The following is a 14,693-nucleotide window of genomic DNA, read 5'->3' on the forward strand; positions in this document are numbered from 1 at the left end:
TAGCCTTTCAATTTCATTACCATCTAAAAGGAGAAAACGAATGATTCCTATGTAAACTATACTGCAGTGATGTATAAACAGTAGAGAGTGTCATTCTTGTTTTGTAAAGAAACTTTACAAAAGCAAACATTGTATAATGCTACATGTTTTTAGGACATTGTTTTATGAGTGACAAAGTATGTTTGGTTGACACACTTTGCTGGTGTTATGCAAGAATGACTTGATTTGAGACAAGTATGAAGCGTTTTGACAGTTTTAGTGCATTTTGAATGTGAAATTAACTGCTGTGCCAAGCTAAAAGTTGGTTAGGAGTATTGAGAAATGTGTCCTAGCGATTGTAAATTTTTTTTTTTTTTTTAAATATGATTTATATTTTGCATACAATGTGGCATAATACATTGTGTATTCATTAACTGTAAGTTAACAATTAAGCAGCCTTCCCCAGTCTGTGGAAGAACCTAGAAGCAACACTTTCATCTATAACAGTACTGTTCTCACAGGATGCATTATCTCCCAAATGAACGATACACATCTAGCTCTCCATTCCAGCAGAATACCGATATAAAATGCAAACAAATGAGCCTCAATTTCTGACATACATCCACAGATATTATAAAGTAGCATTTTTTCTTGGTTCAGTAAAAGTTACATGTGCTGTGCTTCTTGTGTCAACAGCATATGATGTTTTTTCCTTTATTAATTTAATTTTTGAATGCCTCTTCTTTTTCTTATATTACTGTAAATAATAATATCACAAAAAAGCACTCTCCCACCTCCAAAACACATCTATCCTTTGGTAATAATAAAATACACTGCTTCATGCGCCGACTTTGACAGTACTCTTTAAATTATACTTAATATATATATATATATATATATATATATATATATATATATATATATATATATATATATATATATATATATATATATATATATATATATATATATATATTTTAAAATGAAACTTCCTTTATCCATTAATTTTCCAAACTGTTTTTCTTATGTAGGGTCACAGGGATGCTGGAGCTTATCCCAGCATTTCAGGCTGCAGGCAGGGAAACACCCTGGATGGATAATGAATGACACATTTCTTAAAGCTGCACTCCGCAACTTTTTATGGTTAAAAATGATACAAAATAATTTTTTTTAACAAGTACGTAAACTGCCAGTATTCAAAAATATCTCCTTATCTTAGCCCGATTCACAACGGTAAGCTTGAAATAATGTTTTCTAATTCGGGTGGTACTGGTGTGTTTCCGCGGGAAATTCAAGCATGCAGCTGTTCGTCTTTGTGTCATTACCTCATGTCTGTTTACATAAAGAACAAGTCCCAGCTAGTAGGCTAAATCACGAGGATGGCAGATCATTTATAGCCTTTTCTCACAGTAGCTGCATGCAATAATAAAACTTATCATTTTGAAAGTACAGTATCCGCATCAGTGTGGTGACTGACAGAAAACATTAGATTCATCCGCACTGAGGAGCCGTGCCAAAATGCACAAACAGGTTTCAAACAGAGATAGCGACAAAGAGGCAAAACTTATGGACTGCAGCTTTAAGTTTTGTCTGATGCAGTTTCATCCTATCTGTTTATGTCTAAGGCAGTTTTATCCAATGCCTTTATAATATCTGAGGCTGTTTCGTCTGCACTGGGATGGCTTTGCATTTATGCAAAGAAACTTTTGTCTTTTACAAGAAAGTTATTAGAAACATTTATTAAACAATCATCTGATCTTATATTGTATATGATTATACCAAGGGTCTTCAACCGGGGGTCCGTAGCGGTACTGCAGGGGGTCCGTCAATTAACGTTTGATCACCATTTTTTTTGTTAAAAAAATTAAAGCATGAGTAAAAAAAAAAAAATTACAAAGTCTAACCCTACGTCCCAATGTCCATACTATACATCCTAAATAGTATGTGAGATTAAAATAAGTGTGTCCCAAAGCATGTTGAAAAGAGTATGCCAAAAGTCCCTGGATGGTCTACTATTTCCGGTAGATTTTCGAAGTGTGAATCCGTGCACACTATAAAGGCTAATATTGCCCACAACCCATTGTGCATTGGACGAGGATTCAGTTCAGAACTACAAACACGAGTAAAAAGTGTTAAAAAAACTACAAAACATGGCGGATATACGCGATCGACGCTAAGAGATTTGAGTGACTTATAATCAGTTTAACCTGATAGAGAATATATATTTAATGTTACCCGTGTTATTTTTCATCTGCAAATACCAATGTGGACTTTTATAAAGATCCGAATGGCCATTAACTTTTAAATGCATAATTATGCATTAATATGAGGAGAGTTCTCCACATGAAAGACCCGCGACTGCAGATCAACATGCTGCATTTCTCTCTGATACGGTAGGAAATTAGTTAAATGAAATGTGGAGGATGTAAGATGATTGACAGGCCAGTTTACGGTGACAGTATGCGACAGAGAACAAAGACACAATTGTATGACGTGTTAGTATGTCCCAAAGCTTGTCTACTCTTTTGCTACACACTCAAAAGTAAGTACTTTTTGAACAGAAAGAGTACATACTTTTAGGGCGTAGTATAAGTAGGCGAATTGGAACGCAGCATAATTCCAATTATCTGCATTTTGAGTTTGCATGAAATTGCTCACTGAATCCTCTCATTAACAAACAAAGACACAATGTAAGTAAGATATTCATTGTGCAGTGTAGAGAACTTTATTGATTTTAAGGTAACGTTGTGAGATCGCAACCTGAAATGAGTGACTAATAACTTTAAAGCCCCAGGTATACTTCACTTTCCGCATCTCGCGTGTAGTCGCGTCCGCGTGTCAATCAAAGTATACTAAGGGGTAGAGTTGTGACGTTCGCGAACGAACCGATTCTTTTGAACGGCTCATAAACATGAACGATGGGAGCCGAGTCGCGGCTGGAGGGGAGCCGTTCTTTCTGTCGTTCTTTTTTCCTATGCGTGTTTCACACAGATGCACACAAATGAGCTCCTCCGCGAGACAGGAACTGCTTTGTATTTATTTACATTGCATTTTGTGCATTTTGTTACATTGCATACTTTAAATATTTTTTGTTTTCTATCAAAATGTTCTTGTGTGGAAGTGTTTGTAGTAAAAGCTGTTTTGCACAGAAATTCATTGCAGCCGGCTTTGTTTTTGATGTTTATTTGTGAGTAGGTATTGTATGAATAACATAAGTCAACGTAGCTTTACACACACACACACACACACACACACACACACACACACACACACACACACACACACACACACACACACACACACACACACACACACACACACACACACACACACACACACACACACACACACACACACACACTTTGTACTAAAGGTAAATCCAAAATAGTGATGTAACTGTCTAAGCAGAGGGATTTGTGCAACCCTATGGAATATAGTCCACACATGACAAATGAGGTAATAATCAATATTTCAGAATAATTCAAACTCAGATATTGGTGTGTGATATCCGAGTTTTAATTATTTGACTACAAATCTCACCTCATCATTCCTCCCAGTGATTATTTCCAGGATAAACTGAGATGCCCCCAAGCTGGCTTCTTAAAACTGACTAAATATTTAAAAAGAGCAAGAAGAGAAAGGAACGGATCGCGAAGATCCGGATCCCCTCAAAGAGCCATAAATCCCATCACTACTAAGGGGGGAACGGTCTTTGACGCTTTCTGTGCTATATAGCTATAGTCCATTAAATAAAAGTATTATTTTTCATGCAACTTGAAGAGGACAGATTGCCAGTTAGACGCTAGTTTCAGAAGTGACATGTACATATAAATGAGTGATTCACTATCAAAATTGCACATGCCTAGTTCAAACTAGCACATTACAAAAAAATGGCATGTCAAAATTGATGTGCGCAATTTAAATGCAGACTACTAAAAAAATATTCGTATCAATATAATTTTTAAATTCCATTCCAGTAATTTGTTAAGGTAATGACTTAAATGTCCCACTGTACATGATTCTTGTTATGGTAGAGTGGTGCTTACACATTACATGTGCACTTTACTAGAGAATCTGCACTAATTTCAGATTTGTCCATCTCACAGAAAAATTAAAAAGTTAAAAAATGTAAAATTGCCCATCTGATTGTAAGATTAAAACGTATGACTCTGCAAATCCATTAAAATAATTTACAACAATTACAAACAGCTAATGAATTGTGATTTATATTGCAACGTTTGTTGCATTTTTATTGCAACGTGTTAATTTGATGCATAGGCTAAATGTCATTTTATGAAAGCAATATAGTGATGCCTGTGCAACAACAATAATGTGTATAGTTCTGATCTAACTTATTCTAATCATTATATGGTTACTTTCTACTAATATCAGTGCTTAATATGTAGCTCTGTTTGACACATTTTATATCGGGGGTCCTCGCTCCATGTCTCTGTCGCCTAAGGGGTCCGTGCCCTGAAAAGACCCCTGGATTATACAAAATAAGAGAATATCTGACAGCAATTATAGTCTACTATACACATCAACTATTAGAAGTTTCATAAAAAAAAAAAAAAAAAAGACTGTTAAGGGTATTTATGTGTTTTGATTGATAGTCCCCCAAATATGATCTTACCGTCCACGCAGGCCGGCCTGGCTCTCGTTGTCCCAGCAATCTGTCCTTTCTTACATGCACAGCGGGCCGTCTGTCTGGCAATCGTCCTGCGTGGCTGACTGCTGTCTCTGTCTAGAGTAACAATCTCACAGGTGCCTGCAGCCAGTTGACCTACAAGACATAACCAAAGAGAGAAGAGGAGTTCAGAGGGGAATGTTGTGAAAAATTACCATAGCAGTCAGGTTTCTGGCTTATTCAGTTTGCTTTTTTATAGTTAGAATGGAGCTCTCAGTTAAGTTTTGTTTAGGTATCAATTTTTATCTTAAAATTATCTTAAAATTCCTAAATAAAAAAAATGAGTAGACATGCAGTAACAGTAATGTAATGTGGACAGCATAGCTTGAATAATTTGAATTTTATGAGAAATGTTTGATTTCATATTAAAATGTTAAAACAGGAAATTGTTGAGATTTCTTCAGTAACTAAAGAAGACAGTTCTCATTTTCTCAGTAAAAACAATCTTGTTGTCTACGAATTTTTCATTTTCTCTGTCAGTGTGCTCTGGAGATGAAAATACAAGTACAGCACTTGAAGTTGGCGATTGGCTGGCTATATCAGGATATAGCATGGCATCTTGGACATTTTTGCTTAATTTAAGCAATTTCAACCAAGCCTGAACACTTTAAATGCTTCATCCAAAACATTTATACATTTATTGCCTATAATTCAAGTAAAATAATCAAAATCAACACAACTTCAAGGAATTTAAAAGCTTCAGTTAGGGCCCTTTGTCACCTTCTGCCCCTCTGTGCAGCCCTCAGATTAACCTGTATGTGAAGCTGGTCTACAGGGAATCTGCTTCCCGCTCCAGACCTGAGCATTCTGATTGGCAGTGAGTCAGAACTGTGATTTAAACTGACCCAGAGTCAGCGTGCTGAGGTAGAGCAGGGTTAATTAACTTAACGCACAGGTCACATTCAGGCTAATGGAGAATCTTAAGATACACAGCCGTACTAACGCACCAAATGTGTGTGTGGGGGCAAAGGTTAAACAACATCAAGCTTAACAAGATGTTTATGTTTTCATGGAATTTATATAACCTTTAGCCTTAAGATTGCAAAGTGTGTAAGTTGGATTATGAAAAAATCCATTTGTTAATGTGTTTGCTGTCTAGATGAGACTTGTTAAGCTCTGCAGGTGATGAGAAAAACAACTTCCTGATATTTCACAATTTGGCTGCTGTTCTGTTCATGAAGCCCATACATTCTGATAGGTGGGTTTCACAACTTCTTTAAAAATAATTTCCCCCATGTTTTTCCTTTCAGATTGCTTTAAAATTAAAATAAACAGAGCCAATTAGAAGTCTGAAACTTGAACTTTGAACAAACATCAATGTTATTTATTTATTTCCTCTGTTAATTGCAGACCCTTCTGTGAGCAAGTGAGCTGTGTGAAACACAAATTTGCAATTGGGTACATTTTCTTCCTTCCCCTGATTTCCATTTCCCTCAAACCATTAAAAAAAAGAATATAAAAATCACGAAACACTTTATAACAAAAATCTCTAGAATAAACGTGACCTATGATGAAAAATAAGTAATAATAATAATCATAATAATAATAATAATAATAAAACATTTAAATGTTCTCTCCTTTCTAGATAGTCTCTCCTTATATGATAAAAGCCATTTCTTTATTTCTCTTTGCATCTAGTCTCTTTTCATTTATATTCCTCCCCTCCTCCATGCTTCTGGATGATGTGGGATAATGATATGTCATATGTGCGTAGCAGCGGGAAATCCATCTTTCTCTTTAACACTCATTTCTGCAGAGATTGCATTTGTCTGCTAGATCTGAAAATCCCCAACAGGAACTGCAAAAAACCTTCCTCTTACATTGCCATAAGCATAGTAAGACACTAAGAGATGAGATGAAGCCCTTTTGAAAATCTCCTTTTTGTCAGCAGTTCCTTTATCAGCATTCTTGCATTGAATAACACTCTTCTGCTTTTTGTCCTAGTTTAGACTGTTATCCTGTGCTCCACTGAATTAATATATAACTTGAACATTATCATTTCTTTAGAGCCTTTCTAATATGTATCTTTAAAGGGCTCAGATTTTTATCGATCTTTTGTGAAAGAGCTTGAGTACTATGGAAACATACTGCAGCTTTCATTTACTGCAACTCATTGAAATGTAGTTATGATACTCATTAGATACCCATTTTCTTTAGTTATCATATGCAAGGATCAATCAAGCAATAACTGGATATATGCAATTATTAATGTGAATGACCTTTTATTGGTGCGCTTGTCAGGTTTAGAAGGTATTCTTCCTGATTAATGCCAATGCTACATACCTTTACAGATCTAAGATACTTATTAGGTGTTCAGAACCATGGCTCGCCCAATTACAGGATATAAACTATTATTTCTAAGGACTAGGGGTCTCGTTTATAAAATGTTGCATAGAAACCATCCTACATTCGATCATTTCTCAAAATACGTGTGATCCAGAGAATGAACGTATGCACAAAAAATGATCTTGAAATTGTGAGTAGCTGAATGGTTTCAGATCTCCGTCTTGTAATTGCCCACTAATTAATGTCATTAACATATAAAAGAGCACCAGTCAATCTCCAAATCCTTTACTTAAAAATCAGGAGTGGCAAGAATTGCTTAGATTTCCAAATACTCACAGTACTCTGACTCTCTGGCACAATGAAAAGATGTTTTTTATAATTATGAACGTTGCCATGGATTTTAGCGTGTCTCAAATTTGTGCGTATGCACTTGAGTTCCTATCAGGGCTATAAGTTGTTTTTTTCTTTGTTTTTTTTCATCTGCTAACAAGCATCGTCCAATGCAGGGGTGTCAGTAGCAATTTTATGAATGAGGCCCCAGAAGCACTAATAATAAGAATAAGATGTGGTCAAGTCAAACATTTTGAAGCTCCTAACTCTGCAGCACTCATTGCTCCTTCTGAAGGAATGAGCCTGATGTCCCTTTAAGACTCCTCAGAGGCAGAGAGAAGGTGGAAATGAAAAACTAAATGACTGTTTTTGGTAAAAAAACAACAACTTTTTATTCTATCCTCTAACACAAACCCTACCCCTAAACCAGGGGTGTCAAAGTCAGTTCCTGGATGGCCACAGCCCTGCAGAGTTTAGCTTCAATCCTAATTAAACGCACCTGATTCAGCTAATCAAGTCCTTCGGGTCTATTTGAAAACTACAGGTATGTGTGTTTGGAGCAGGGTTGGAACTAAACTCTGCAGGACTGCGGCCCTCCAGGAACTAAGTTTAACACCCCTGCCCTAAACCTACTCATCACAGAAAACTTTCAGCATTTTTACATTTTCAAAAAAACATCATTAATCCATTTCCCCCATGGGGACTGCTGGCTGGTCCCCACAATGTTGGTGATCTCAGGTTTTACTATCCTTTTGGGGACCATTTTCTATCAAGGCTTGCTGTTTTTTCATCTGCTAACAAGCATCGGCCAATACAGGAGCGTCAGTAGTGTGGGAAAGGTGGGACTGAGTACAGGGGGCCCATAGCAATCCCCTCAATGCTAAAATCTGAACAAGGAGCCCAGAAAACCTAGTGATGACACTGGCCAGAAGCTATTTTTTTCAAAACTCTTCATGCAGTCTGCATTTCCAACATGAATCTTGGCCAAACAGTAAATATTACCTCCAAAACTTGCTCAAGCCACCAAAACAAGACATTAAACGATTTGCCTCAAAAAAAGCTTGTTCAACAATAACACTGGCAACGATTCTCACTTAGCATTGTCACCCATAACACACTGACCTAAACACTCTAACAACAGAGAGCATTACATAAACATGAACTTTTGTCTTTGAAGTTTGCATTTTTTTTCTTTCTTTCTTTTAGTATATCATCAGTATGTCATTAAAAAATATGAATAACACTTTTTCACTTTATTGACTTTAAAGTCCCTGTGAAACGAAAAGTTGCAACCAACTTTACCTCAGTGTTGTTGAGGGCAGGGTTTTATTTTAGTGCGCCTCCTCTCCATCCCTCGCTCATAGCAGACTGAGGGTATTCTCACACTAGGCACTCTGAACTGTGCCTGAGCGCGTTTGACCCCCAAAGCCCGGTTTGTTTGACAGGTGTGATTGCTCCGTTCTGTTTAGCTGGCCCTGGCCCACTTGGAAGAGGTGGGCCAGAGCGCGGTTCGGTAGGGCTTGAGCATTGTTCGCATGCAGTTTGAGCACTACCCGTGCCAGAGCACGGAACAGCTACTACTCTTGTGTGCACTACTGTCATCATTACGACGCAATTGCGCTCAGGCTCAGTTCAAGGCAAACATGCCTAGTGTGAGTACACCTTAACAGTTGGAGGGTAGTGTTCAACCTAAGCCGTCAAACTGAGAAGGAATGCCGTTCCAGAGCGGAAGATTACCACCACAAACACTTTTTTTTTTCTATGTATTAACTTGCATGGATTAATTGTTCACCACAAGACTAGTTATGTGCACTAACAAAGTAAAAAGAGACAATTTTGATTTCATGACCACTTTAATATTATTTAATTTTACCGTGAATGTTCTGCAAAGATTGTTTATATATTTCAGTATAATTAATGTAGAAATGCACAACATTTGCAACTTTTCTATTTTGATAGTTTTGAAAAATGGGCTGCAAATAGTGGAGTATGGATGACAAAAGAGTTGTGGTCATTAAGGTTTTTCTCAATTGACTTGACACATTTGTCCAAACTCTTCTTACTGCTCTCACAACAATTTCTGTAACACAGCCAACTAAACACAATCTTACATTAACCAAACAGTTCAACTTTATTGCATAATGAAGCAAATGTTCTTGAATGTCATTAGAGCTACAGACCCACAAATACACTAATGAAAATACATTTAATCGCAAAGCTCTTCAGTGAGGAGTTTTGTTATAAAAGTTTTTTTTCTCCCTACCCATAACATATTACAAACACAAACATGCAGTGAATGTTTACTCTTGTACAGTACTGTAATCAGTGACATTTATTCATAAAGCCTCTAATTTACATCTGACCACAGAATTTCATCAAAGAATATATTCTTGTCATTCATTATGAGAAAAACAAAACAAAACAAAACAAAAAAACAATAAAAAGTGCTGCAAATGTTTTCCCCTGATATACAAAAATTCTGGTTAGCTGTGTGAACTGTTGTGAACACATTTGAGAATTTATGCATATGATTTGTAATTTGCAAGAAATAAAAAAAAACTTACAATCTGTTTAAGACCGTTACAAAGTGTTAAGATCACCGTGTTAATTGTTCTCTGAGCACTGATCTGAGCTTTAAGAAATGTGTTTAAAATTGATTGAGAAAAACTGTAAATGCATTTTGTGTGAAAGCAATGAAAAAATATTCACAGTTTGGTGCATACAGACATGTTTCGCTGGCATTGTGACTTCAGTTTTGACAATGCAAGTTAGCAATCAATTCAGTCAATAAAAAAAAAAGAAAAAGAAAAAAGTCTGTCATACATACTATAGTTAGTCAAACATAGCATTTCTCTCACTTTTCTTTAAGCTTCATCTTTTTCCCTAGGCTTATTGGATCAATTCCTTGAGCATTATCATTAGATAAATATTCAACAGCTGAAGTGAAACTGTAATTAATTTGGTGTTTTTGCAAAGCCTGAAGGCTCCTTTAGTTAGTGACAGTACAGGTGTCAGTGTCAATGCATTTATGTAGTTCCTTCAGTCCTTGTGATACTAAAACATCTAAAAGCTCATGTTAATGGCAGACATTTGCTAAATCTGAGCTCTATTTATAACTTGAGTGCTTTAGTGTTTAAAAAAAAGTGAAATGTTGAATTGCTGGAAGTCAATTACGAGGATGCCTCTATAATTGCTGAGTCACTTAGGGGAAAAAAAATGTTATTCATCCATTTACTAAAAAAGGGAGCAGAGAGAAATGGATGAATTTGACATTTTAAAACCTCCCGGCTGGTAGGCATGTCTTTAAATTTCTACTGGGCCAAATCTAGGTATCAGCAGGGGAGGACTGGGCCCACCCAAATGTCTGTTTTGCACAAGCCAAATAAAACTTGCAACAGAAGTCAAGCCAGTATTATATTGACTTGTAACCATTGTGACAATGACTAAAGTAAATATGACCAAGTCCATATCTGAGTGAAGAGTAGAGAATTTAAAAGTGCCGCAGAACGTCTTTTTAAAAGATGTAATATAAGTCTAAGGTGTCCCCTGAATGTGTCTGTGAAGCTTCAGCTCAAAATACCCCATAGATTTTTTTAATAAATTTTTTTAACTGCCTATTTTAGGGCATCATTAACTATGCACCGATTCAGGCTGCGGCCCCTTTAAATGCTCACGCTCCCTGCCCACGGAGCTTGCGCTTGCCTTAACAGTGCATAAACAAAGTTAACACAGCAAATATAACCCTTAAAATGGATCTTTACAAAGTGTTCGTCATGCAACATGTCTAATCACGTAAGTATGGTATTTATTTGGATGTTTACATTTGATTCTGAATGAGTTTGATGTTGCTTCGTGACTAAAGCTTACATTACACACTGTTGGAGAGATTTATAAAGAATTAAGTTGTGTTTATGAATTATACAGACTGCAAGTGTTTAAAAATGAAAATAGTAACAGTCTTGTCTCCGTGAATAGAGTAAGAAATGATGGTAACTTTAACCACATTTAACAGTACATTAGCAACATGCTAACGAAACATTTAGAAAGACAATTTACAAATATCACTTAAAATATCATGTTATCATGTCAGTTATTATTGCTCCATCTGCCATTTTTCGCTGTTGTCCTTGCTTGCTTACCTAGTCTGATGATTCAGCTGTGCATATCCAGACGTCCTGCCCTTGTCTAATGCTTGAACATGAGCTGGCATATGCAAATATTGGGGGTGAATATATTAATGATCCCGACTGTTACGCAACAGTCAGTGTTATGTTGAGATTCGCATGTTCGTCAGAGGTCTTTTAAACAAATTAGATTTATATAAGAAGGAGGAAACAACGGTGTTTCAGACTCATTGTATATCATTTCCATGTACTGAACACTTGTTATTTAACTATGCTTATTTAACTTATTTTTTTTATTCTAGGGCACCTTTAAGTGACGCTCAGACCGCAAAACTGACAGGAGCAGCTCTGGTGGAAGACAGTGACTGGATCTAAAACCTTCATACCATACACATCTCATATCTGTTTGTAAGTTACCAGAATCACACATGAAAACCCGCAAGACATGCTAGACATCCAAATGTGTAATTCAGAGTGGCTCTCTCACACTGTATTTTGTGACAAAAAACTAGTTGTCCAGTACAGTTCCATTCACACAGCAGAGATTCACTGAAAATAAGGTTGTTAGTCCCAGACTAACTATTAAATATTAAATATTATTAAATATTAAAAAGCTACACTAAACATGCATTTGGGTCCATATCATGATCAATCAACTCTGTATGGTATAAAATAAAAAAAATAAAAAACATAAATATATAATACCAGCTGTCCAACCAGGATATCTGCCGGCCCTTCTTTCTTTAGCTAGGAAGAACCGGACCAGAAGTTCCTTAACTTTTAATACAGTGTAAAGTGTCAGTACTTATCTTCTAAAAAATACAAAAAATAAACTAGAATTTTACATTTTTGGTGTAAGGTAGAGAAAAAAGTGAATAGGAGTGAATAAAAGCTCACTGCCAAATAAATAACCTGTAGCCTAATTGTTATTAGATGTGTAATGAGGAAGCACACCAAAACTAGGGATTCAAAAGGGATTCAAACTTGGTGTGTTGCATCCAAATACACATTAGTTACAATCAGCATCATCTTTTATGTTTCGAATTTTTAATGTTAATCAAAAATGTAAATTTTTTTGTTCATGAAAAGGCACAATGTGAGCAATAGTGTTGCTTGCCTTAGCTTTACAAATCACAGATCTCAGCACAGCCCTTTACAGCTGATGTTTCTAGAGACTTCTGTTGAATATGATTTTTTTTTTTTTTTCAAGATTCATTGGTTCAGAGGTCAGCTATATGATCTTCTCAACTCATCTGCCGAGTCACCACAACAGAATAACCAGAAAAGCATTCATTGCTATTTCTACTACACACTTCCTTTCAATTTATAGCTTTGATCTACACTGGTAAACAAATGTTTTGCCTTCCAAGTAAATCTGGTTGATGGCCTCTTATAACCTTGGTATTAAACAGAAACTGTTGTCCACAAGGAAAAGCTAGTATTGAGTGTATATATACAGTTTTCTGATCTGTTCTTCTCATGATTTCCTATTGTGTCTCTTGAAATCAAAGCTTATTAGAGTCTTTGGACATAGCATCAGCACATCACTAAAATGACAATCTTAAACAACAATATCAATTGATTACAACACCTGTTGATTATGAAATCATCTCCAACTGCTTAGTTACACATTCATTTCCAACAAAATTATGACATCACCACATACTGATTTGACTATGACATCACCTGTAATATCACTTACTTTGATTATGCCATCAATTTTAGAATGTAGTGTTGCATTTTGATGGTCTATTTTAGACATTCTACTAACTAGTAACTTGTCAACATGTCAACTAACTCTATTAGTAGACTGTAGCAGACTCTTAGTAGACTTGCAAAATTACTTATAGTCAGTAGGATGTCTGTTGGTGGAGCATGAAAATAAAGTGTTAGCAGATATTTAGCAGGCAATCTACTAATACTCTAATGAGAGTTAGTTGACTAGTTGTGAAGTTACGTAGTAGAATGTCTAAATGGAGCATCAAAATAAAAGTTAATACTGGTGCTTGAGTTTCAATTTCCCCTGTGTTTTAGTGACTGCGATCGTTTGGAACCTTCATGTGAACTAAAATCAATGTAAAGCCACTCAATTAAGCAAGCTGTGATTCCAAATAGCCTTCACAAACTCTACGTGTGACTCTTGGATGGTCTCATCTTACTTCTAGCCAGCAGGGTAGTTTTAAATGATGCCCTTAACAAGCGTAATCAGTGGTGAGCCCCAGCACAGCGTCCCAACACAGCACATCGCCTCATTTAAGCAACATCCGACTGCTGCCAATCCGTTTGTCGGCTTCAGTTTCACTGTTGGGGCTCATGCTGTAGGAAATGTCGCATCTACTGCAGAAAGCAGGCAGTATATCAATAACAAATGCCACTCAAAAACAGTGTGTTTGGTATGTGAAATAAGTATTGTCTGCATTAATGATCAGTGATTCATTATTACTCATGCCTATGTTTGTGCTATGTCTGAAACCTAGATGATTACCATTACCAAGATTATGACAATAAATAAATAATAAATAAACAAACAAACATATAGAATTAAAAAATCCTATAGGCACACATTAAAGAAGGGGTTCAAACTATTTCCATAGACCACAACATCTTAGAAAATGAATAATTAACACCTTTGCAACTTCATAGCAATGTACTAAAAACCAGTTAAAACACCCTTGTTAGTTTGGATGGATCTTGTTTCTTGTATCAAGTTTATTGAATAATCTTAGTTGCGTATGTTTCAATGCTCAAACTCGTCTGACCAGCACAAATCCAACAAGTGTTACAAAGCAATGGAAAATTAATGAAAATTTGTCCTGCGATGTTAATAACCTTCAAATGGAGACATTCTCTTATCTCACAAAGAAACCACACAATCATAAGATCAAACAACAATAGAAAGGAAATAAGTATTCATGAATAAATTATTAAATTTTAAATAAAATTATTTCAATCTAATGATTATACAATTATATAATATATATTAAATAATATTTAAAAAAGCAAAGCAAATAAAACAACAGACGTATGGTTGCTCTCTTAAAGGTGCCATTGAATTAAAAATTGAGTTTACCTTGGCATAGTTGAATAACAAGAGTTCAGTACATGGAAATGACATACAGTGACATTTGTTTAAAAGACCTCTGAAGAACAGGCGAATCTCAACATGACACCGACTGTTCAGTCAGGATCATTAATATGTACGCCCCCCAATATTTGCATATGCCAGCTCATGTTCAAGGCATTACACAAGGGCAGGACATCTGGATGTGCACAGCAGAATCATCAGA

The 14,693-nt window shown here is 35.9% G+C and overlaps 1 protein-coding gene across 1 annotated transcript in view; it reads right to left on the reverse strand.

Annotated features, from left to right (window-relative positions):
* tafa5a (TAFA chemokine like family member 5a) overlaps positions 1-14,693 on the reverse strand; it is a 153,460-nt gene that overhangs the window by 45,770 nt on the left and 92,997 nt on the right. The window contains exon 2 of the mRNA XM_067393126.1: positions 4,613-4,762. Within this exon, the coding sequence (XP_067249227.1) occupies positions 4,613-4,762 (150 nt within the window). The remainder of the gene's footprint in view (positions 1-4,612; positions 4,763-14,693) is intronic.

The sequence above is a fragment of the Chanodichthys erythropterus genome, chromosome 8 (genome assembly GCF_024489055.1).
Source record: "Chanodichthys erythropterus isolate Z2021 chromosome 8, ASM2448905v1, whole genome shotgun sequence".
NCBI lineage: Eukaryota > Metazoa > Chordata > Actinopteri > Cypriniformes > Xenocyprididae > Chanodichthys > Chanodichthys erythropterus.